Below are 24,676 nucleotides of genomic sequence, written 5' to 3'. Positions count from 1 at the left end.
GCATATTTTTATTTCAGCCTGTGGTTCAATTCCCACTTTCCTACATCCTCTCCCACTCAAGTTTTACAACGGCAATTTATGAAAAATAATGCAGAGAGAACTGTATTTCCACATTTTGCCTCTTTTCCTTAGCATGCCTAGTGATGAGGTGAGGGCAAGGGGAAATCTGCAGATGAAAGAGCAGGACCAGTTAGGGGCACAGAAAATGTTTCAGCTGGGACACTTGCCTCTGGAAAGCTACAAAATGAGCAAGATTATATTAGTCACCACCTATTATGTCTGCTTTAAATAAATGAGTTGCTTTAGATCATTGGTTTTCAACCTGGGTGCACAATGGAATTATCTGAAGGTACTCTTTAAAATTGTCAGTGTATGAGCCTGACCTCAAACCAATTAAATCAGACACTGGGAGTGGTATTCAAGCACTGTTTTTTTTCCACCTCTCTCCACCAAGTTCTCCAGGTGATTATAATGTGCAGCCAAGACTGTGAAACATTGGTCTAAATTTTAGGAAGAATAAAAGTTCTTTAACTATTTTTGCACCATACTGCATTCATTTTAAATGAAAATATGTGTATCATTATCCAGATTGAATATCACTTCATCTGATTATCCCTATGCTCTTCCCAATATAAATATCTTATCTCTATAAATAGATGGTGTAAAATAGTAAAGGCTATGACTAAAATACTCTCCAGTGATGTAAATTCTTGCCTGGCTGCCAAAGGACTTACTCGTTGCAATCAAATGTTTGTATAGCTTGGCAATTACACATAGTATTTAGAACCTCCATTTCCAGCAACTATCACCTCTTAAATCACCCAAGTACTATGAGAAATACAGTAACTTGTATATCAGAGAAATACTTTTACATGCAAAACTTTATAAAAGCTATTCAGTTTAAGGAAACTTCCATGAATGCTGTATTTTCCTCTTAAAGTTGAATAGAAATTAGTTGATTTTTTGGTACAAAGAGATGCTATTCCCTATATGTAAAGGCCTACAACTAACCTCTGCAATATTTTTGCAAGATTGCAAAATTCCATTATTAGGATCAATTGCTGCTGAAGAGGTGACAAAGGAGCCTTTTAATAGTCTTTAAAAATGTGATGCAGAAAGTATAGATATGATTTAGTCTGTTCATTGGAAGTCCCATTAAGTCATAAAAATCAGATGTCTTGGTTCAACATTAGAAAATTGATTAATCTAATCTGTCACATCAACAGGCTAAAGAAGAAAAATCACAAGATCATATCAATAGAAGCAAGCCAGAAATGAAAGGGAACTTCCTCAACTTGATAAAGACTATCTATAAAAAGCCCTAGAGTTAACATCATACTTAATAATGATAAACTAGATGCTTTAACCCTAAGATCAGGAATAAGTAAAGGATGTCCCCTCTTACAACTCCGTTCCCACATCGTACTACAAGTCGTAGCTAATGCAATAAAACAAGAAAAGGAAATAAGTATACAGATTGGGAAGGAAGAAATAAATCTAATTTTGTTCACAGATGACATGATTGTTTATGTACAAAATCTGAAAGAATCAACCAAAAAACTCCTGGAACTAATAAGTAATTATTGCAAGGCTGCAGGATATGAGCTCAAGATATAAAAGTCAATCACTTTCCTATATAACAACATGAATAAGTAGAATTTGAAATCAATAACACAATGCCATTAGCATGCAAAAAAATGAAATACTTAAGAATGAACCTAACAAAATATGTGTAAGATCTGTATGAGGAAAACTAGAAATCTCTGATGAAAGAAATCAAAGAACTAAGTAAGTGGAGAGATAGTCATGTTCACAGATATGAAGACTCAATATTGCCAAAATGTCACTTCTTCCCAACTTGATCTATAGATTCAGTGCAATCCCAATTAAAATCCCAGCAAGTTATTTTGTGGATATTGATAAACTGATTCTAAAGTTTATATGGAGAGGCAAAAGACCCAGAAAAGCCAACACAATATGGAAGAAGAACAACGTCACAGGACTGACACTACACAACTTCAAGAATTACTAAACAATTATAGTAACCAAGACAGTGTGGTAATAGTAAAAGTACAGAAAAATAGATCAATGGAACATAACAGAGAATCTATAGATAGTTCCACATAAATATAGTCAGCTGATCTTTGCCAAACAGCAAATACAAAATGATGGAGAAAAGACAGTCTTTCAACAAATTGTACCTAGAGCTGGACATCCACATGCCCCAAATTAATCTGGACACAGACCCTCCACCCTTCACAAAAATTAACTCAAAAGAATGATAGACCTAAATGTGAAATGCAAAACTATAAAATGCTTAGAACATAAAAATCTAGATGATCTTGGGTATGGTGATGACATTTTAAGACACACACTAAGGGCAGGATGCATGAAATAAATAATTGATAAGCTGAATGTCATTAAAATTAAAAATCTGTTCTGTAAAAGACACTGTCAAGAGAATGAGAAGACAAGCCATAGACTTAGGGAAAATATTTGCAAAACACATATCTGATAAAGTACTGTTATCCAAAATATTAAAAGATCTAAAACCTCAACAGTAAGAAAATGGAGAGCTCAAATAAAAAATGGGTCAACAATCTTAATAGACACTTCATCAAAGAAGGTATAGATGGCAAACAAGCATATGAAAAAGTGTTAGATTTAATGCAAAGGAGGGCAACAGGGTGACAATTAGATTTTCTTCACTAAAAGCCCACCCATGTAACCTTTTAAATAATAACTTACAAGTTAAAACAACAATGAAATCCACTCAACAATTTTTGGAATGACAAAAATCCGAGAAACACTGACAATACCAAATGCAGGCAAGGATGTGGAGAACAGGAAGTCTCATTCATTGCTGGTGGGAATGCAAAATAGTACAGCTACTTTGGAAGACAGTTTGGTGATTTCTTACAAAACTAAACATATTATAACCATGTGATCTAACAATTGCAATCCTTGGTATTTATCCAAATGAGTTAAAAAGTTATGTTCAAATATACATGGATGTTTATAGCAGCTTTATTCATAATTGTCAAAACTCAGAATCAACCAAGTTGTCCTTCAATAAGTGAATGTATAAATAAATTGTGATACATCCAGACAATAAAATATTATTCAGTACTAAAAAAAGGAGCTATCAAGCCATGAAAAGACACAGAGTCACCTTTAAGTGCATATTAGGTGAAAGAAGCCAATATGAAAAGATTCCATACTGTATCATTCCAGTTACATGACATTCTGGAAAAGGCTAAACTATAAAGTAAAAAGATCAGTGGTTGCCAGGAGTTCGGAGGGAGGGAGATAACATAAAAAGGCAGGGCACAGAGTATTTTTAGGGCACTATAATGATTTTTTATGATACTATAATGGTGGATACATGTCATTATAAATTTGTCCAAACCCACAGAATGTACAATACCAAGTGTGAACCCTAATGTGAACTATGGACTTTGGGTGATAACAGTGTGTCAATGTTATGTTTGATTGTAACAAATGTACTACTCTGGTTTGGGATGCTGATAGTGGGAGGAACTATGAGTTTGTGAAGGCAGAGGGTATATGGGAACAATCTGTATTTCCTGCCCAGTTTTGCTGTGAACCTAAAACTGCTCTAAAAGTAAAATCTATTTACATAAATCAAGTATCTTTAAAGTAACACTTAATGGGTATTTATTTATATTCAGCATTTTCCTAAAGGCAAATGGAACACCATGCTGCAGGTAGGTAAGAAAATATCTTTTGGGAGCCCTGTAAAGTCCTAAAATCCCTGTGGATATAGTTCATAATTGGTCATAATAATTTAGAGCCTTATTAGTTGAAGATGTCAAGACCAGCAGGATTACCACAAATCATGGTTCTCTACCATCTACTACCCAAACGGAAGGTAATCATCAGTTTTATGACTAGTTATTTTAAATAACGCTCTCAAGTATCTCTCATATCCTTCATATAAGATATATTTATTAGTTTTTCTGAAAATCCTAAATAGATTAAAAATAATATTTGAAAGGCAGATTAGAAACAATCTAGTTCCTATGTTTTAGTTTAGGAAAATGCGATCTAAGAAAGCAAGTGACATATTCAAGGTCACAATGATTTAAGGCAGAAATGGAAATGAAATTTGACTCCCAGACCAAGATAATTTATTGTGACTGTCTTTAAATGGTGCTCTCACCATCTGGAAATTGAAACCAGACATTTGCACACAGCATTCTAATCTATAAATTCTAAGGAAACTATTAGTAATAACAATGTAGATATATAAACACGATGATTTGTTTTGGTTTGGTTTGGTTTTATCACTTACGTGAAACTTTACATTAAATTTGAATATTTTGGGAGAAGATTTAATGCAAGGGAGGGCAACAGGGTGACAATTAGATTTTCTTCACTAAAAGCCCACCCATGTAACCTTTTAAATGCTAGCTCAGTCCATAATAACTTTTAGAGAGACCAACCAACATTGGCTACTTTTCTTCTGAATTCAAACACTGTTGCCCATTGACTGAAAAGGGTATTTGCTAGAAAATTATATATATTCAACCAAGTTTTTCTAAGTACTAAATTTTCTGGGTTTGAAGTGAATAGCTTAGTAGGTAAAGCTTTTACATACTGCAATACCTACTGGTTTTATTAACTTGCCAATATTCATTGTTAATGATATTAATCCACAAGAAAAAAAAAGTTACCTTTTGAGTTATTTTTACAGTAAGAAGAGCTGGTGTTCAGATGAAGATGTAAGAGATCTGTTTTTCCCTTAGTGAAAACATGATGTTGATGGACGTCAGTTTCATATAGAAAAGTATTCTGATAATCATGAAACGTGTAACTTTCATGTTTCGGGATAAGCAAAAGAGAAGAGTTGAAAGAAATGATACATGAAAGAAAGTAAAAAGCCCCATTTTATTAAAACAAATACAGTAAACCCTTTAGGGAATAGGGTTATTCATATTAATTCAATATTTTTTTAACCTTACTGTGGACACATTCTAAACCACAAGTAACTAAATAGCATTGTGGATTTTAAAGAAAGAGGCAACTGGGCGAAATCTGATTTAACTGAACAAAGTCAATTGAAAACGTCTTTTAAAAAAATTATTCTGAAATAAGTTTGGTTCTTTATATTCTTTCTTCTAAAAATGGAGAGTTACCTTTAAATCTCATTGAAGTCTGATAAAAATCAGGGTTTTATTACTTAAATAAACTTTTTATTTGTTTAGCAATGAACTATCAGAGTCAAAAAGCCATGTGTGATATTTATTTTCAATTTTTAATGACGTGTACTATATACTAGCATATGTACAATTTAAATAACATTTTCTATGAATTGAATAATATATTTAATAATACCCAATATCTATGTAAGCTTTACATAGTACCACCATAAAAACTGGATTATGTTCCTGTGTCACTTATGATTCTTTATAGTTCTTCTTAGAAAAGAAGAAACTCAGGGTGCCTGGGTGGCTCAGTCCATTAAGCATCTGCTTTCCCCTTGGGTCATGATCCCAGGGTCCTGGAATAGAGTCCCGCATCTGACTCCTTGCTCAGAGGGGAGCCTGCTTCTCCCTCTGCCTGCCGCTCCCCCTGCTTGTGCTCTCTCTGTCTCTCTCTCTCTCTGACAAATAAATAAAATCTTTAAAAAAAAAAAAAAAGAAAGAAAAGAAGAAACTCTACAGGCACCTCCAGACCCAAGATGCAAAACCAGTGCCAAACCATGATCAGTAACTTTCTCTGCCTTCTGTAACACCCTCCATGGAGGTCAAAGCAGGACTTGTGATAAGATATATAAAAGAATCAAATTAGAGAGCAGATATGTCATTCATTTCCTTAGGAATACAGTAATCCTTACAAATCTCTTATCTACTGACTAAAAGGTTATCTCCTGCCAAAAGCACATTTGCTGCTAGGTATCTGGGTCTGTGTGTCCAAACATGGGGCTTTTCAGGTCCAAGGGCATCCCTTAGGCCCACTGCTATACCAAAATGCTGATAGGGCCTAAGTTGATCTAAACTATAAACAAAAAATTGGTGTAGGGCTACTTAATAGGAACTTCACTCTGCTCTTTTACCCAGTTCAATACTTTGTAGTCAAAACACATGAAACCCTAGCTAAAGTTTCAACAGCAAAGCAGACCTGGAGTCCCTTCATCATTGCTAACAGATACAGCTAGATACTATTTTTCACTTGGAAATGACAAAATTCTAAGAAAAGTTACAAAGTGAACCATTGTACTTCACTTATTTATCACACAGTAAAATCTACCTAGTAAGTAATCTATAGTTTGGGAGCTCTTTTTGTCTCTCAAACTAATCATTAATATATCTGTTTTTACTTAGGTTTGATAGCAAACTAAAATATGAAAAATCCAAAGAGTATCTTTGGAGAAAAGAAGAAAGCTCATATGACATATGTCATCCTTGGTAAGCCATTTCAAATAATAACGCTAAAATCAGAAGTAACTATTAAGTAATCCAGTTATTAGGTAAGAATATAAACATATCATTATAGCCATTTTTCTAATTATTGAATGTTGGCAAATATTAGCAATATTGTACACAAATTTAAACATGGCTTTAGTAAAATATATTCTAACACTGAAGTCACATGTTTTTTACATCATAAATTTCTCATTTGAAGAGATAGTTGATTTTGGGGTGTAGGTTTTTAATAAGCATCAAAAGTGAATTAGAAACAGCTTACCTTTGTTGACCATCTGCATCAGCTAACTCAACTTTGTAGGGCACTATGTCTCCTGGTTCTTCAAATTCCTCTTCGTAAGTCTTATTAAATGCATGTAGTATAATATTAGTATGTCCAATAAATGTATTATACATTAACCAGCTAGCTTGTATGCAATATTTAGAGAATTTTCTTCCTACAAATAATGTCATTAGCTTTCTGACTATGTGCCATAGAACATTAGTTCAAGAAGATCTAAACAAATTCAACAACTATTTGTTGAGGGCATTTGCTATGTCAGCCATTTTATCACTACTATCACACCTAGAAATAACACTAACAGCTGTTTTATTATGTAACTACTGAGTGCCAAGTAGGCTAGTGACTGAAATGTTTTTAGTTCTCTGGACAGCATGGTATAAGCTTACTCTGTGCATCAACAAAATAATGACAAGCACACACACACATATGTAAGCACGTGTGCTTATTTGTTCAATATCTTAAACTTATCCAGAGGAGAATTAAAATGTTTCTAGGCACACACACACAGAGCAGAAGCTATTAGCCTAAAGAAGAAAGTCGTATTTAAAGGGATACTTCTTCCATCCTAGTCTTTTTCTGTGACAACCACAGGGACAGAAATACTGAGGACAAGTGGTACATTCAGGTACTAGATGACTAGAAAGTCAGAAATGTGCTGAGTTTGTCAAAGCTTAAATCTTCAGTGTAAGCTCTACCCCTGATTGGCTCAAGCTCCAGTTGATTCTACTTTGTGTCTTCTGGAGGTTTGTATTCAAGTTATTATTATCCTCCATTCCTTAAATCTTAGTACCATTTTTCCTTTAAATAGAAAATAATATTAGGTGACATTCAAGAAACTACATGTATACAAATTATATTAAATAGATAACATATTAGGAGAATAATTTCTGTTTAAAAAGACTGATAACGTAAAGACCTAAATAAAACAAACACTAACCTACATTTCTACAAGTTAAAAGTAGTACATTTCCCACACTACATGCTTCCAAAAATGGCACAGTATCAGCACAGCTCACAAATTTACTGCCTACATTAAAAATAATACTGTTTTATTCCTTTCAACATATTTAATTCAAACTCTTATAAATTTCCTTCCCAACAATGTTGAATTATGAAAAAAGTCTTTGTTGAAAACAATATGTAGTTGTAATTACATGTTATGAATTTCTTGTTTGTTAAGTAATAGAGTGGTCATTATGCACTTACATCATCCAGTTCAACTATTTTTAGAGATGGCTCAGGTCTCTCTATGTTTAATTCTTCTACTGGCAGAAAAAGCGCTGGGTGTTGTACTTTGGTCTCCTCAACTAGGAAATTAGATTAGCAAATAATATCAAAGAATACACCTGATATCACCTGATAATTCCCTATCTTCAAATAACATGGTCAACAATAAAAGAATAATGTTCTCTTGTGCATCCACACTAATATGTAAATGCTATCAATTCCCCCACCTCAAGTTAAGACACACATTTTCTTACCATTCAATGTTTAAATAAATGATTTAATTTAAGGCAAAGTAAATCTATGGAATGGGAAGAGGCGTGTGCTTGATTCTGATCTAGAGACAAAGGGTGCACAGTCTAGTTGAGGATAACATAGTAAAAAACAAAACAAAAACAAAAACAAAAGCAGATGCTGACTAATGCTTAGTGTGTAAAATTTGGAATAATAAATTAGAAAATATCTAATCAAGTCTGAACTAACCATCACTACCTTCATCCCTTTCATTCTGGGAACACTGTGTCTCACTCGCAGTTTTACATTGAGGTATGAATGTATCCAGTAGCATGTTTCGAAGTTGCTCCTGTGGAGTTCTACAAAATGAGAAAGAAGCAATTAAAAGACTAAAATATATTATCTGAAATTTTCCCAGACAAGATCTTGATTTATTTCACAAACGAGTGAGTATACAAAATTAATGACGAAACCAAAGCTATGCCTCTAATTCACAGAAGAAAAGTATGATTGTATAACAGAATCTTACTCTACTAAAATAATTTTGTAAATCAAATTAACATCACACAAAATTTTACTTTTTCTTAAGATTCTATTTATTTTTTTGAGAGAGAGGGCGAGAGAGCACAAGCAGCGGGAGGAGCAGAGGGAGAGGGAGAAGCAGACCCCCCGCTGAGCAGGCAGCAGGATGCAGGGCTCCATCCCAGGACCCTGGGATCAGGACCTGAGCCAAAGGCAGACGCTCAACCACTGAGCCACCCAGGCATCCCCACACAAGATTTTTCAATTGTATGTCCTACTATTTTTCGTTTAGGATGAAAATCAAAATAGAAGTCAGCGTTCTTGCAGAAGCCGCATGGAGTCCATGAAACATGCTACACTATTTAAAAAACTAATTTATGGGGGCCCCTGGGTGGCTCAGTTGATTAAGTGGCCGACTCTTGGCTTCAGCTCAGGTCATGATCTCAGGGTCCTGGGATCGAGCCCTGCATCAGGCTCCATGCTTAGCAGGGAATCTGCTTGAGGATTCTCTTTTTCCCCTCTCCCTTTGCCCCTCCCTCCACTCATGTGTTCTCTCTCTCTCTCTCTCTGTCTCACTCTCTTTCTTTCTCTCTCAAATAAATAAATCTTTTTTAAAAAGTACTAATTTGATAGGTACTAAGGGAACCAAAAGACATTGTTCTAAACTTTCACCAAGCCAGTAGGGTGATAAAATCTGCTCCCACAATATGAATGTAGTGTGTTCTGGCTGTCACATTTATCACCCAATTAACGAGGTCTGTATGGCCCATCTCGTATAGAAGGCAACAAAACACAGGAATTCTCAGAAGTCAAGATTATGCATATGGTTCCACAGGATATTCCCAAATTATTGGGAAGGTGGCACTTTCCAATCAAGAATATAAGTAGCCACAGCCCTTCCAGACCATGCCAGCTCATGGAGTCCTCATGTAAAGTCAGGCCTTCTTAATGATAATAGTATGTAGCATTGATACAAAGCTTAAAATGTACCAGGCTCTATCTAACTAATCTGGGGTATTAAATATTAATATGTATGTTAACTAGGCACCAGTATTATCTTAATTTTACAGATGAGAAAACTGAGGCACAAAGAAGTAAATCAACATGTTCAAAGTCATTCAGGTAGTAAATGCAGAAGAGGAATTTGAACCCAAGGAGTCCATCTCACCAAGTCAATGTTCTTAACCATTACTCTGTATGGCCTCTCTCCCAATTTGCAAAGGCAATAAAATTTGATAATCTGGCCAGGCTCAAAACAAACTGGCACATAGCCACGAGAAAACTCTTTGCAGTTTGACACAGATTTACTGTACAAAAAACTCAATCATAGATGCACATGAATGTACTATTATCCAGGACTCCTTTCTGAAGTAAAAATTTACCTAATTTAATGAGCAAAGCCTTGAACCAAAGGCTTGTATAGACAACAGAGTATTGGAACCATTGATTGTTTATTCTAAACTCAATATTTTGCAGATGAAAAAATGTGGACCAAGATATTTTACGGAATTTGCCCATGAACAAACAACTAGTTAGTCAATGAACTAGGTCTGTATTCTAGATATTGGGACCCCAGCACCAATGCTTGCTTGAAAGTTCATGCTACATAAATCAAGGGTGAAATATCTTTTAGAATAAGATCACCTCACCAGATTTACCTGAAAATTTAAACAAATATTTATTGAAGACTGACTAATTGACAGGTACACACTACTGAGTTTCATACCTAAAAGACTGTTATGGGCATTACACTTTACAAGAGATATAGACAGCTTGGACAGCAGTTGCATAGGTATAACCAGTGGATGAATGAACTTAAAGCCCTGTCAAATAAACCACAAGGGGATACAACTATACACCTATTAAAATGACCACCACCTCTAAAACCCTCAGTTTGATTCCCAGAGCAATGAGAGGAGGGGAGTGGGGGAATGGGTTAGCCTGGTGATGGGTATTAAGGAGGGCACGTACTGCATGGAGCACTGGGTGTTATACGCAAACAGTGAATCATGGAACACTACGTCACAAACTAATGATGTACTGTATGGTGACTCACATAATTAAAAAATTATTAAAAAAAATAAAATAAAATGACTACCACCAAACAAACAAACAACCCTGAAAATACCAGGCACTGGTGAAGATGGAGAGCAACCAGAACTCATACACTGAGAGAAAGGGCACAAACTGTGCAGGTGCTTTGCAGAAACGGTCTGACAGTTTCTCATAAACATCCACTTACCATATGATCTCGCCATCCCAGTCCCGGGTATTTACCCAGGGAATTAAAAATTATATTCAAACAAAAACCTATTTGCAAATGTTTCTAACAGATTTAGTCATAATTGCCAAAAACTAGAAATCAGCAGGATGTTCTTCAACAGATTAATGGCTAAACTGTGCATCAGAATAATGAATATTAATCGATAAACTGTGCACCACAATAAAAAAGAATGGATTTTGATTCACTGAAGAACACAGATGACTCTTCAATGCATTTTCCTAAGGAAAGGACACAAAAGGCTACATATTGTGTGGTATCATTTACATGACATTCAGAAAAAGGCAAATGTGTATGGATGGAAACAGATTGATGGTTGCCATGCTTTGGGGAAGAAGGGTTGAGTACAAAGGGGAAGCAAAAGGGAATTTAGGAGCAATGGAATTGAGCTATTTGGTACTATGGTGAACACTTGACTCCAGGCATTTGTAAAAACCCACAGAATTGTAAACAAGTTTGTGCTATTCAAATTTTAAAAAGTACTCAGGATATGGACATAACCCAGTGAATGGCAGAACCACTCTAAAGGAGGTGGGAAAGAAATGAGGGTCATGGCCTCAGTAACTTTGGAGAAAAAGATTTTGACTGGATACAGTAGGCTAAAGATAAAAAGCACACAAACAATGTGTAGTAGTGTATATGTGTGTGTATATATATATATATATATATATTATATATATATATATATATATATATACAGTACACTACTATATAGTCGTGTACTATGTGTGTATATACACATACACACACACACAGGATGATAAATGAATAAATGTATCATAGATAATGAAAGCCAGGATTCTCACTGTAGGTGAAAGAAACTACAAATAAGCAAAGGGAGAACATGATGCTGGTTTGGAGTCAGAGGTATGAGTACACTCATGTTTACTTTAACAGATACTCAGGTAGATAGATACAGAAATAAATTTGGCTGTGTTTATAGTGGGTAAGTATACATACATATATTTCCTAGATGTTCTCTGAGAAGACCTAAGCTCTGTGGTACCTTTGTAGCCATGAGCATACTTATAATCCAGATCTTGGTTTCTGAATACCATTTTCCAAAAAAAAAAAAAGAAATCAAGATTATTTGGAAAAATTATTTCTGGGCTAGGGCATGGAAATGCATCTTGGGTGCCAGAAAAATGAAGAGGTGTTACAAGCAAACCAACTAACAAACAGAAAAGGATGAGACCACATTGAAAGCAGAGAGGAGTCAACCTAAATCAGCTCTCTCACTGGTCAAGACAAGAACCATCTGAGTCACAAAATAAATAACAATAGTATGGGATATTAATCCAAAAAATAAAACACATATCCAGGAGTCTACACAAATAAACAACTGAATAAATAAATGAAAGGGGGAAGGGATATTCTTCCTTGAAGGATTCTAATTAATAAGTATAGAAGAAATGAAGGAAATAGAAAATCCCCAGCTATTCTGCTTCTGGCAAAATCCACTGATATACTAAAATTAGTAAAGTTTAAGGAACAACAGGATTTTGTATCATCTCAAGGTATCTCCCCTAAAATCTTTCTTAGTTACTATGATGTGAATATGTCCCCCCCCAAAATTCATATGTTGAGATCAATGTGATGGCATTAAGAGATGGGGGTCTTTGGGAGGTGATTAGTTCATGAAGGTATAGCCCCCATGTGGGACTGATGCCCTTATAGGAGAGGTCCAAAAGAGCAATGTGAGGACACAGCAAAAAGATAGCCTCCTATAAACCAGGAGGCAGGCCATCACTAGACTCTGAGTCTGCCAGTATCTTTTTTTTTTTTTTTTTAAGATTTTATTTTATTTATTTGTCAGAGAGAGAGAGAGAGAGAGCACAAGCAAGGGGAACGGCAGGCAGACAGAACAGCAGGCGGAGGGAGAAGTAGGCTTCCTACTGAGCAAGGAGCCCGATGTGGGGCTCAATCCCAGGACCCTGGGATCATGACCTGAGCCGAAGGCAGACACCTAACTGACAGCCACCCAGGTGTCCCTGAGTCTGCCAGTATCTTGATCTTGGACTTCCAAGCTCCAGAACTCTGAGAAATAACTGTTTGTTGTTTGCAAGGCACTCAGTTTATGTTATTCTGTTACAACATCCCAAATGACAAAGACAGAAATTGGTACCAGAAGTCTGGTGCTGCTAAAAATGTAGAAGCAGCCTTGGAACTCACTGATGGGTAGAGGCTGAAAGGTTTAAAGTTCATACTAGAAAAGAACTATACTGTTATGAAAGAACTTTTAAAGACAATTCTGGTGAGGACTCAAAAAGAGGAGAGCTGAGGAAAAGCCTCAATCTTCCTACAGAATACCTAAGTAATCCTGAACAAAGTATCAGTAGAAATATGAATGATAAGTACCATTCTGCTGAGGTAGCAAATGGAAATAAGGAACATATTATTGCATACTGGAGGAAAGGCAATTTTCATTAACAAAGTGGCAAAGAACTTAGCTGAATTGTGTCTATGTCCTGGTGTTTTATTTAAGGTAGAACTTACAAGTGATGAAATTAGTTTTGTGGCTGAGGCAATTTCTAAACAAAGTGTTGAAGGAGAGGCTTGGTTTCTCTTGACTGCTCATAGTAAAATGCAAGAAGGGAGAAATGATTTAAAGACAAAATTATTAATCGAAATATAAGCAAAACTGAAATATTTGGAATATTCTCAGAATATACATATTGAAAAAGAATGAGAGGGCCTATTCAGGAAAGAACAAGAAGTAAATGGCCAAAGGGTCATCTGATAAGGAGATTAATCAGAACCATCTAAATAGAAGTCATGACTTTTATCAGAGACAATGGAAAAATGACCTCCAAAGGCAATTCAAAAATCATCAGGGCTATCCCTCCAATTGCAGGCACAGAAAGCTCCAGGCCACACAGCAGAGAGCACCTGTTGGGGCAATGCCTGGTGAAACTATGGGGGCAAAGAAGCCCCTATAACCCCAAGCTAGAAAAGGTCATGATTCCAGCCCAAGGGAGTCACAGGATGTGAGCCCACACAGAGCCTTCATAGGAATGGAACCACCCAAAGCCATGGGAGCAGAGACACCCAAAGTCTTGGGAGCCCAGCCCCAGCCCAGCATAGCTGTGGGGGCATTGCCTTAGTGTGTCTGGAAGGCAGGACCCCCGCTCTAGTGTGTCTGGAAGGTGGGACCTCCATCCCAGTGGGCCTTGGAGTGCAGAGCATCAATGAAAAGGATAATTCTCAAGACTTAAGGTTTTGTAGAATTTGCCCTGTTGGGTTTCAGACTTGCTTAGAACCTGCTACTCCTTTCTTCTTTCCTATTTCTCTCTTTTGGAATGGAAATATTTATCCCATGCCTGTCCCACCATTATATTTTAGAAGCACATAAAATGTTTGATTTCATAGGTTCACAGAGAGCAATTTGCCTCAGAATGAATCATACATTGAATCTTATCCATATCTGATTTAGATGATATTTAGATGAGACTTTGGAGTTTAGACTTGAGTTGATAGCTAGAAGTGAAACTTTGGGGGCTCTTAGGATGGAATGAATATATTTTGCATGTGAGAGATTCATGAACCTTACAGGGGCCAGGGACGAAAGTTCTGTTTGGAATGGTTCATATGTTGCAATCCTAATCCCAAAGTGATAGTATGAGGTGAGCCTTTGGGAGGTGATGGGGTCATGAGGATAGAGCCCTCATGAATGGGATGAGTGCCCTTATAAAAGAGACCTGAGAGAGCTCCCTTGCCCCTTCTACCATGTGAGGACGTGGTAATAAGATGTCCATCTGTGAACCAAGCTAGCTCTCTCCAGACACCAAATCTGCTGGCACCTTTATCTTGGACTTCCCATCCTTAAAAATTGAAACATGAATGTTTGTGCTCATAAGCTACCTGGTCTATTGTACTCTGTGTAACAGCCCAAGACATGATTTACAGAGGGAAAAGAGTGAGTGTGCAGTGGAGAAACTCGGTGAGTACCACATTAACCACGGGCTCAAGGTTAACACCCTGGTAATAAGATATACGGACAGGATGATCCTGTGATACCACACAGAGAAGGGCACATCCATCCTCTCTGCATTATCCTTCCTCAAAATGCACAACCTCAATCTAATTATGAAAAAGAAAAAAAAAAAAAAAAAAAAAAAAACCAAAAAAAATAAGGAAAAAAAAAAAAAAAAAAAAAACAGACAGATCCAAGTTGAGTATGTTCTATAAAACACCTGGCAAGTACTCTTGAAAGATGTCAGGGTCTGGAAAAACAAGGAAAGACTGAGGAAGTGCAATGGATAAGGAGCTATGATTAAAAAAAAAAAAAAAAAAAAGGACGCGTGGGTGGCTCAGATGGTTAAGCGTCTGCCTTCGGCTCAGGTCATGAACTCAGGGTACTGGGATCGAGCCCCGCATCGGGCTCCCTGCTTGGCAGAGAGCCTGCTTCTCCCTCTCCCTCTACTGTTGCCCCTGCTTGTGCTCTCTTGCTCTCTCTGTCAAATAAATAAATAAAATCTTAAAAAAAAAAAAAAGACAATGTGGGATCCTGGATTGGATCCTGAAGTGGAATAAGGACAACAGTGGAAAAACTGGTGAAATCCAAATAAAGTCTGTAGTTTAATTAATAATATTGTACCAATGTTAACTTCTTGGTTTTGATACATGCACTATGGTTATGTAAGATGTTGCCATTATGGAAAGCTGAATGAGTGATACGTAGGAAATCTTAATACTGTTTTACAACTCCTCAGGCATGCCTTATTTCAAAATTAAAAAAAAAAAAAAACTTAAATCTGCCACATGAAAAACAGTTAAAGGGGCACAGGAGTAGATAGTAACCTGTGAAACAGAAGCTTCAAGGGAGATATGAGGGCTGACTTCAAAAATCTGAAGGAATGCCATGGAGAGGAAGAATTCAATTTGCCCTATATTGGCTTAATTGGTAAGAGTTGAGACCATGTTTAGAAACCAGTCAGATACAAATTACAGCTCACTAGGAGATATTACAGCAGGCAGAAAGTTCCAAAGATGGAATGGGCCATCTCAGGGGATAGTTTTATATGACTGAAGGTGAAGCAAGGGCTTGATGACAATTCCTCAGGTACATTCTAGACAGGTCCTCTGGCACATTGCTCCTCAAAGTGCAGTTCAGAAACCAGAATTACCCACACTAAGTATCAGCTGGGAGCTGTTAGAAATTCAGAAATGCAGAGTGTCAGGTCCCACCCAGACCTACTGAAGAAGAATCTGTATTTTGCCAGTGATTCACAGGCACAATAAAGTGTAAGCAGTGCTGCTACAGGGCAAAGTGAGCCTTTAAAGGTACCTCCCAATACAGATCCTATTTGATCATAAAATTGTGAATGACACTAACATGTACTCAGTCATAATTCTGGTCTGATATTTAATAGTTTAACTGTTAAACAATTTATGAAATGGCACATCTAATGATATAGTCTTTGAATAAAATAATTGAATACTATTAATAAAACTGTACTATTAAAGGTCTAATTAACTTAAAAGTAGATTCTGAAAAGTACAGCCTCAAAAGTTTATGCTAATGTAAAAATAATGAGAGCAATACCTTTCCAAAGTAATCTTTCATTTATCGCATTATTTTTGCTATCATTCTTAAATTCTATACCATATTTGTGCCTTTTTCTCACATACACATTTGCATTTCTCCTAGCAAACTCTAAATTAATGGTGCATCACATACATAAATAAAATTTAAATTCTTATTAGAACAGTAGAAGCCTCACAGGGATTTAATATTGCTTTAAAATTATTTATGCAAATGTGAAGCACACATACAAAATTGCTACAAAAAAGCATGTCACACAAGCCAGGAACATAAATAGCTTTTATATTTCTTATTAATAATGCAAAACTTCAGAAAATACCTTCTGTGTTTTTTAAGCCATAATTTTTCCATATAGGATAGACTGTCTTCTTTAAATTCAATATTGAGTGGTTCTCTCCAAATTTTCAGATTAGTTTGTACTTCACATTCTTCCAACGAGGCTATAAAAATAAATATAAAGTGCAGAATTAATGTAAACATCTATAAATTACATCTCTCAAGATATAAAACTCACCATTTTTGAAGCAAATATGCTTTGATATTTATGTATGCAATCAATAGTTCTAGGCTTAATTAATGCAAAAGTGTTAAATGTTAGTGATTTATTAAATGACTATATAGACAGTTTTCTTCAATAATCCCTTGAAATGAAAGAATCCTATGATTCATAAGATTTTTAAAAGCAACCAATTCTTTTCAATGATAAATACAAACAGATTCACTATATATTCTATAAATGCACACACACATAAAGGTATGTATCATAGCCACTGACAATAATATTTACATATTATGGGAAACAGAAAATAAATAACTCAGAATGGCACCTGGAGGAAACAACTGTCCTCATGAATTTATATCTACATGGCAATTCACTTCCCGATGCTTAAGATGTTTCTGAAGTACTACTAAATTAAAACCACTATTCAGGGCGCCTGGGTGGCTCAGTTGGTTAAGCGACTGCCTTCAGCTCAGGTCATGATCCTGGAGTCCCGGGATCGAGTCCCGCATCGGGCTCCCTGCTCGGCAGGGAGTCTGCTTCTCCCTCTGACCCTCCTCCCTCTCATGCTCTCTGTCTCTCATTCTCTCTCTCTCAAATAAATAAATAAAATCTTTAAAAAAAAAAAAAAAAAACACTATTCAGAGATATTTAAAACTGACGGAGATTTCCGGGAAAAAAAGCAGTGTAAATCCAGGATTACCAGTCTCTCCACCTTGGATACTATCCCTCTCTCCAAACTGACCATCACAGGAGGAGAAAAACTGCTGAAGGAGAAGAAAGGGAAGTAGTAAAGAAGAGAAAAATTATTTTAGAAGACTGAAACTAGAGGTTAGTTCCAACTTTATACCACACAGCCTTAAATGAATAGCTTCCAGAACAGCCAAATGCTGGCAATAGAAAGAAACCAAAAGAATTTCAGTCACACTACCCCTATTCTTCCCAAAATGTGGAGCTGTGTCAAAGAAAGCAATTGGAGGAAGTTCTCAGAAACACCTCCAGAATGCACTAAACTGAAAGAACAGGAGTTAAGGATGTGAGCAAAAGGAGATCCCTCCACTGTGGGTCCTCCTTTCCAGTGCAAAACAAAATATTTCTTGATAGAAAAGCTGAAACTAAAAATGGGGACTCACTTTTTTCTCTGTCTAGTCATAAAGCACAGCCACTCTGCTTGAGAGATAACCCCCAGATCTATCAGGTGATGAGGAGGAAGAAGGTAAAGCAGCTGGCCTATGATTCACTCTTCTCCCGTTACCAATGGTACATCCCCAGGAAATAAAGATGGCAGGTGACCTGGGTTAATTTGCTTGTGAATATGTTAAAACTGGACCTTCTGGCAAATAGATTAATGATATTAATGGAAGCAGACTCTTACCTGTTTAATGCATTTCACAGGATAGCCCTTATTTACAATTGCTTATAGAAAACAAATCTAGGACACATGGATCTATGAAACATGTCTCCCTGCAAAGTGCCACACAAGCTACATAACTTAGGTTTCGGTTTGCTCCCTTGTCTCATGGGTCTCTGGCTACCTTTTGTGAGAATTTGTGTGAGATGCCCCAGTATTCATACTGATGGGATGGTGGGTGTTTTTCTCAATAGACAGTGCCAAAGTCTTAAGGTGAAGATATGTTTTGATGTGTTTGAGGAGGTGTTGGAGGAACAGCCAGGCAGTCAGTGTAGCTGAAACAGAACAAGCCAGGAGGCGAATAACAGGAGGTGAGATCACAGAGATAATGGACTTCAAATTCCATTGAACCTTCTAGGCCATTGTAAGTACTTGCCTTTCACACTGAAGGAAATGAGCCTTTGGAGTTCACTTAAAATGAAATCAAGTTAGAAATCAAAAACAGAGGGGCGCCTCGGTGGCTTAAGCATCTGCCTTCAGCTCAGGTCATGATTCTAAGTCCTGAGGTTGAGCCCTGTGTGTCAGGCTACCTCCTCAGTGGGGAGTCTGCTTCTCCCTCTCCCTCCCCCTTTACCCATCCCCCTACTCATGCTCTCTGTCAAATAAAAAAATAAAATCTTTAAAAAGAAAAAAAAAAAGAAACCAGTAACAAAAATAACTAGAAAACTTGAAAATTCAAATCATGTTACTAAGCTAAATGGCCAAGAAGCATATAAGAAGATACTCAATATCATTTGTAATGAGTTACACAAAGTAAATAGGCCATTTCATCTCTATCAGAGCAGAAAAAATTTTAAAATCTGACAAAGCATTGATGACAATGGGAGGCAACCAAACCTCTTGTCTACTGCAGGTGGGAGTATAAACTGATACAAATACTTCAGTAAATAATTCAGTTTTATCTAGTATAGTCAAAGACATACACAGCCTATGACCCAGCTATTCCACACCCAGGAAAAGACATCCTAGATATGTGTGCATATGCGTACCGGAGACCTATACAAAAATATTCATACGAGCATTGTTTGTAATGGCAAAATGGGAATCAACCTCCAAACCCATCAACATTTAAACAGGTAAATGGTGGTATTTGCATATAACAGAAGACTATTAAACAGTTAAAAATGAATAAAATACAACTATGTACATCTTCATGGGTAAATCTCAGTATAATAGTGAGTGAAATTGGTTGCAGTAGAATACATACACTAGCTTTCCACTTACATAATGTTCAAATACATGCCAATTTAACAACATATTGTTTGGAGATAAACACATGCAGTAAGCTACAAGGAAATTTTTTAAACAATGAAAAAATACAGAATCTAGGTTAGTGACAATCTCCTAGAGAGGGGGAAAGAAGAGAGAGATCAGGTGCTTACTGCTTTGTTTTTCTCCAGAATCCATACAAATTTTGTAAATGTTCTTTTGTATCTACTTAATATGTTAGGAAAAGAAAAATACTGACAAAAATATACATATGGTACACACATAGTCATATATATGTAATACTTTGGGGCAAAAAAAAATCACATATTATATCAACAGAAGTCCTTATCTTAATTATTTCTCTTCAGCAACCACTGACACAACATTTCTACATTTAAAAATTTATTTTAAGGTAATTGTACAAGTACACAAAGAGCTAAAATGGTCATTATAACTTATTTTACCATATCGAGAATTAGAAACAAAATATCCATCAATAAAATTCTGATTAAGTAAATCATGGCATACAGAGTATTATGTAACAGTTACAAATGATGATATACACCTGTATTTATATGGAAAGTTGTCGATGACAGAATCTAAGCAAAAATGTTACAAATAGCTTGTATAGTGTCACTCCATTTATGCTTGTGTTTGTGCAACTGTGTCTATTGAAAAACATGTACCAACACATTAACATTGATTATCTCTAGATGGTTGAATTAGGTTATTTTCATTTTCTTCTTGGTTAACTTTTTGTTACACAAAATCATGTAAAATAATCATTATATTATTCTTATAGTTATCTCCACTATGAAAAACAAATTTTTTTCTTCTCTGACCTTATCTGATTTATCAAATTAGCCCCTTTACTATTTTAAACACTATGTCTTTCAAAGTAGACAATCAAAAGGTATTTTTATAGAAGATTTTTCCCTTTCAGAGTAGAAAAGTAAAAAATACATCAAAATTTGAAGGTTCAAATAAAAAGCACATAAAATAACATAGTCAATGAGAATTATATTAAGATACATGCTACAAAGAGAGTATATAAATAAAATCTTGGAAATATTAATGAAACTGATGTAACATGAACAAAGGTAAGGAAAAATATTTCAAAGAGAACATTATTTAGTAAAAAATCCAATTCCAATTGGAAGATGGCATGTGATACCTTGATGTTAGGAATCATACTGTTATAAAGAATGAATAATCAGGAGAGTTCCTGTGCTGGAAAAAAATGAAGTAAAATAATAAAATTGGATGCTGTCAATAAAGATACATGATTGAAATTTATTATCTCACATTTTATTTTCAGTGAAAAGCAATTGGAAGTCTCTACAAGATTCTGAGTAATAAAATTAATAAATCAAATAGTTTTAAAAGGATGATATTCCTCAAGAGATTCTGGGAAACGTAAAGCAGAGACAGTATGTGCCTCAGTCATCCAATCTTCAATGTCTAGAATATGGGTGCAAAAATCATCAAGGAAAAGTAAAAACAAGAAATATCCCTTCAGACAGGAAAAAAAAAAAAATCAATTCTCCCCCTTAAGTTCATAGCAGTCCTTGAACTGTATTTTTTCAAGACACAAAAAAGTTCTTTACTTTTCTATCTCATAGATCCTCTTGTTTTATGTATAAATACAGTTCAATAAAGGAACAGTTGTCCTGACAAAAATTTTCTGCCAGGAGTGGGGGAGCTGAAAGCATCCAATTCTCCATTCATTTGACAGTCCGAATTTACATTGGAGACAAACACAAATCTCCCCAGTGCTCAAGTCAGGGTTCTATAAATATTAAACCACTTACCCCTGGTTGTACAGTGAATGCTCCTTTGAGGGGTTACAGCAAACTGTTATCCTAATGCTAACAGTTTTTGAACACTGCATTTATATTCATAGAGAATGGAGATAAATAAAATAAATTTGGCTTCATTTTATAACATTCATTTTATAAAAATAGCTGTACCTGCTTTTGCTGCATGTAAGTTCTGTTTCTCGTTGTCATCTTGATGTCCAGTTCTCTGTTGATTTAAAGCTTCCTGAAAGTTCTGGGCAGAAGCTTCTTCATCAAATGACCCTTCACAGAGGAGCCTATCTTTTGGATTTGAACACTCTGCTCTTTTTGTGGTTGGAACTTCTACCTAAACCAATTAAAAGTGCATCTAAGTGTGCTGTACTAAATTTCCCATATCTTAAAATACAGGTAGCATTAATTATTAGGCATTTGAATCATACACTACTTTTTAACTTAAAAGTGGAAGGTTTTGAATTTCTACTTACGCATATGCTTTACTGATTTCTTTAAAACCGTATCAACAATTAGAAATGGTCTCTTCAAAAATTATTAAAACTAGAGCCTGCATGACTGAGGATTTATCATCATGTTATTCACCAGTGTTCCCCAGGGGAAGTGGCAATAGTTGTGAATCTAATCCCCCTACTTCTCCAATCTGCTCAGCAGAGAGAGCAGGGTTTTTTGTTGTTGTTGTTGTTTTAATATTTGAATCTGATCATGTCACTCCTATGTTCAAAACCTTCCAATGGCTCTATGAAACCCCCAGTTCCTACTAGGACCTACAAGGCCCCACAGACCTTGTACTCCCCTATCTTTTTACTTCACTTCCTTCAATTCCCCTCTTGTTCACTGGGCTCCAGCCAAAGTTACATTCTTGTACTGCTGGGAGCCCACGAAGCACATTCTCACATGAGGGCCCTGCACTAGCCATGTCCAATACTTGAAGTGACCCTCCTCCATATTTTCACATAGCTACTCCATTCATTTCAGGCGGTCTGTGTACAACCGTCACCTACTCAGAGAGTAGGTCATGACCCCACAAATATAGCCCCTTTACCCCCACCTTCCATTCCCTTACCTGCTATATTTTTCTCCGAATAACATCTCTGTAAATTTACTCTATGTGTTTATTTGTGTATTGCCTGTCTCTCCCCATTAGAACGTAATGAGATCAGGGGTTTTGTCTTTTTCCTCAGTGCCAAGAGCAGCACCTGGCACAAAGTAGGTGCTCATTAAAAGTTAGCTGAATGAATGAACGAATTAATTAATGCATATGAAGCAGCGCATGCTTCTTGGCATAACGATAGGAGGAAAGGATGAATTCAGTACAAAATATAGATCCACTGTGAACGCACAGAAGAAAATAAAGGTAGGATTTGGCAGTTATCCACTGGATCAGAGAAAACGGCCAAATTAGGAAAATAAAGCAAAATAAAGTCCACACCAATGCTGAATTAGCGATGTGGATTTACCTACACTGATCAAATTGATAAATCTCCATTGTGTATCTTCTAGATACAAAAGTAGAATCCTCTATGTTCACTCCTTAATTGCAAAATAAACAGGCAGACTGTTAAGAGTATAATTGAGAAAAGAGCATTAAATATGTGTCCAAAATTTTGAATATAAACAAAAGCATCTGGGAATGTGAAGTCACTGGGCCAGCTTCTGGCCACAGAAACATAGGTTTAAAAGTCCACACTAGGAACAGGTGCAAGAAACAGGTTATTTAACGCAGATAAACAAGAATTCTACGGGCAAAAAGTGGCAGGGACAGTATTACAGAGAGAGGGAACGGTATATATGCTAAAACATGGAGTCAAACAGCACAGTGGCATGGAGCCCTTAGTAGTTTGCACTGCAATCATGAAAAGTGGGATATGAGAAAATATAAAGGGTAAAAGATAATCTGGGCCTGATCATGAAGGATACTGCCCACCATACAGAGGAAATTAGACTTACACATAATGGAAACTCAAAGCCACTGAAGGCTCCTACACAGTAGTGTGGGAGAAAAAGAAATTAAGGAATAGTGAGTTTGGATGCAAAGACACCAGTTAAAACATTACAGCTAATTGCTAATATCTAACAACATTACAAACGCATGACGTATACACACACAAGGTATATGCATACATGTATGCAAAACAATATTTTTCAAAATTACTCTTTATACTCTAGTTTGTACTGGCAAAAGATATTGAAATAAAGTAAATGTTGGTCAGTGGAAATTTCAAATTTTAAAATTTAAATTTTTATATTTTAAAGTCATTTCATATCTAATAAATAGGGTGTTTTATAACCACTATATAGAATGAGAAGGCTATAGAATGTACTTATATAAATATCAAAACTATTGTTAAGTATAAAAAGCATATTTGCAGAGCAGCGTTTAATATTAACATTTGTGTAAAGAAATACATACATACAAAACTGGAATTATTATTGACTTCTAGAAAGGGAGAGAATGAAATCCACATTCTGTGTTATGAACCTTTTGCACTTCAAGAAAAAGCTAATTTCCGTATTTGGAAGAGCAATAAGGATAGAAGGGACCAAATATTCAAGCTAGTTTTTAGACAGTAGACTGCATGAGACATGGTAACTAACTGGATGTGCAGAGGAAGAAGAGAAAGGACTACAGAAAATAACGATTCTTGGCTCACCTGAAAAGCAAGAAGATAGGCTGTCACCAACAGTGACATCTATAGGTTTTAGAGGAGAGGTAGATTTGGTTTGAAAATACTAAGTTTTAGGGGTACCTGGATGGCTCAGTCAGTTAAGTGGCCAACTCTTGTTTTGGCTCAGGTCATGATCTCAAGGTCATGGAATCGAACCCCATGTTGGGCTCTGCACTGGGCATGGAGCCTGCTTAAGATTTTCTCTCTCCGGGTGCCTGGGTGGCTCAGTCGTTAAGCGTCTGCCTTCGGCTCAGGTCATGATCCCAGGGTCCTGGGATCGAGTCCCACATCGGGCTCCCTGCTCTGCGGGAAGCCTGCTTCTCCCTCTCCCACTCCCCCGGCTTGTGTTCCTGCTCTCGCTATGTCTCTCTGTCAAATAAATAAATAAAATCTTTAAAAAGAAAAAAAAAAAAGATTTTCTCTCTCCCTCTCCCTTTGTCCTTCCCCCTCCACTCATGCTCTCTCTCAAAAGAAGAAAGAACGAAAGAAAGAAAAAGAAAGAAAGAAAGAAAGAAAGAAAGAAAGAAAGAAAGAAAGAA

General features: G+C 36.1%; 1 protein-coding gene across 1 annotated transcript in view; it reads right to left on the bottom strand.

The window, feature by feature from the left end:
• ZBBX (zinc finger B-box domain containing) overlaps nt 1-24,676 on the bottom strand; it is a 108,733-nt gene that overhangs the window by 27,094 nt on the left and 56,963 nt on the right. Inside the window, 6 exon segments of the mRNA XM_021702633.1 lie at nt 4,698-4,837; nt 6,712-6,791; nt 7,939-8,039; nt 8,440-8,549; nt 16,858-16,978; nt 21,628-21,802. Coding sequence (XP_021558308.1) covers nt 4,698-4,837; nt 6,712-6,791; nt 7,939-8,039; nt 8,440-8,549; nt 16,858-16,978; nt 21,628-21,802 — 727 coding nt within the window.

This window comes from Neomonachus schauinslandi, chromosome 1 (assembly GCF_002201575.2).
Source record: "Neomonachus schauinslandi chromosome 1, ASM220157v2, whole genome shotgun sequence".
In the NCBI taxonomy this organism is placed as follows: domain Eukaryota; kingdom Metazoa; phylum Chordata; class Mammalia; order Carnivora; family Phocidae; genus Neomonachus; species Neomonachus schauinslandi.
The sequence above is the reverse complement of the archived record's forward strand: the minus strand, read 5'-3'. Positions and strand labels throughout refer to the sequence as shown.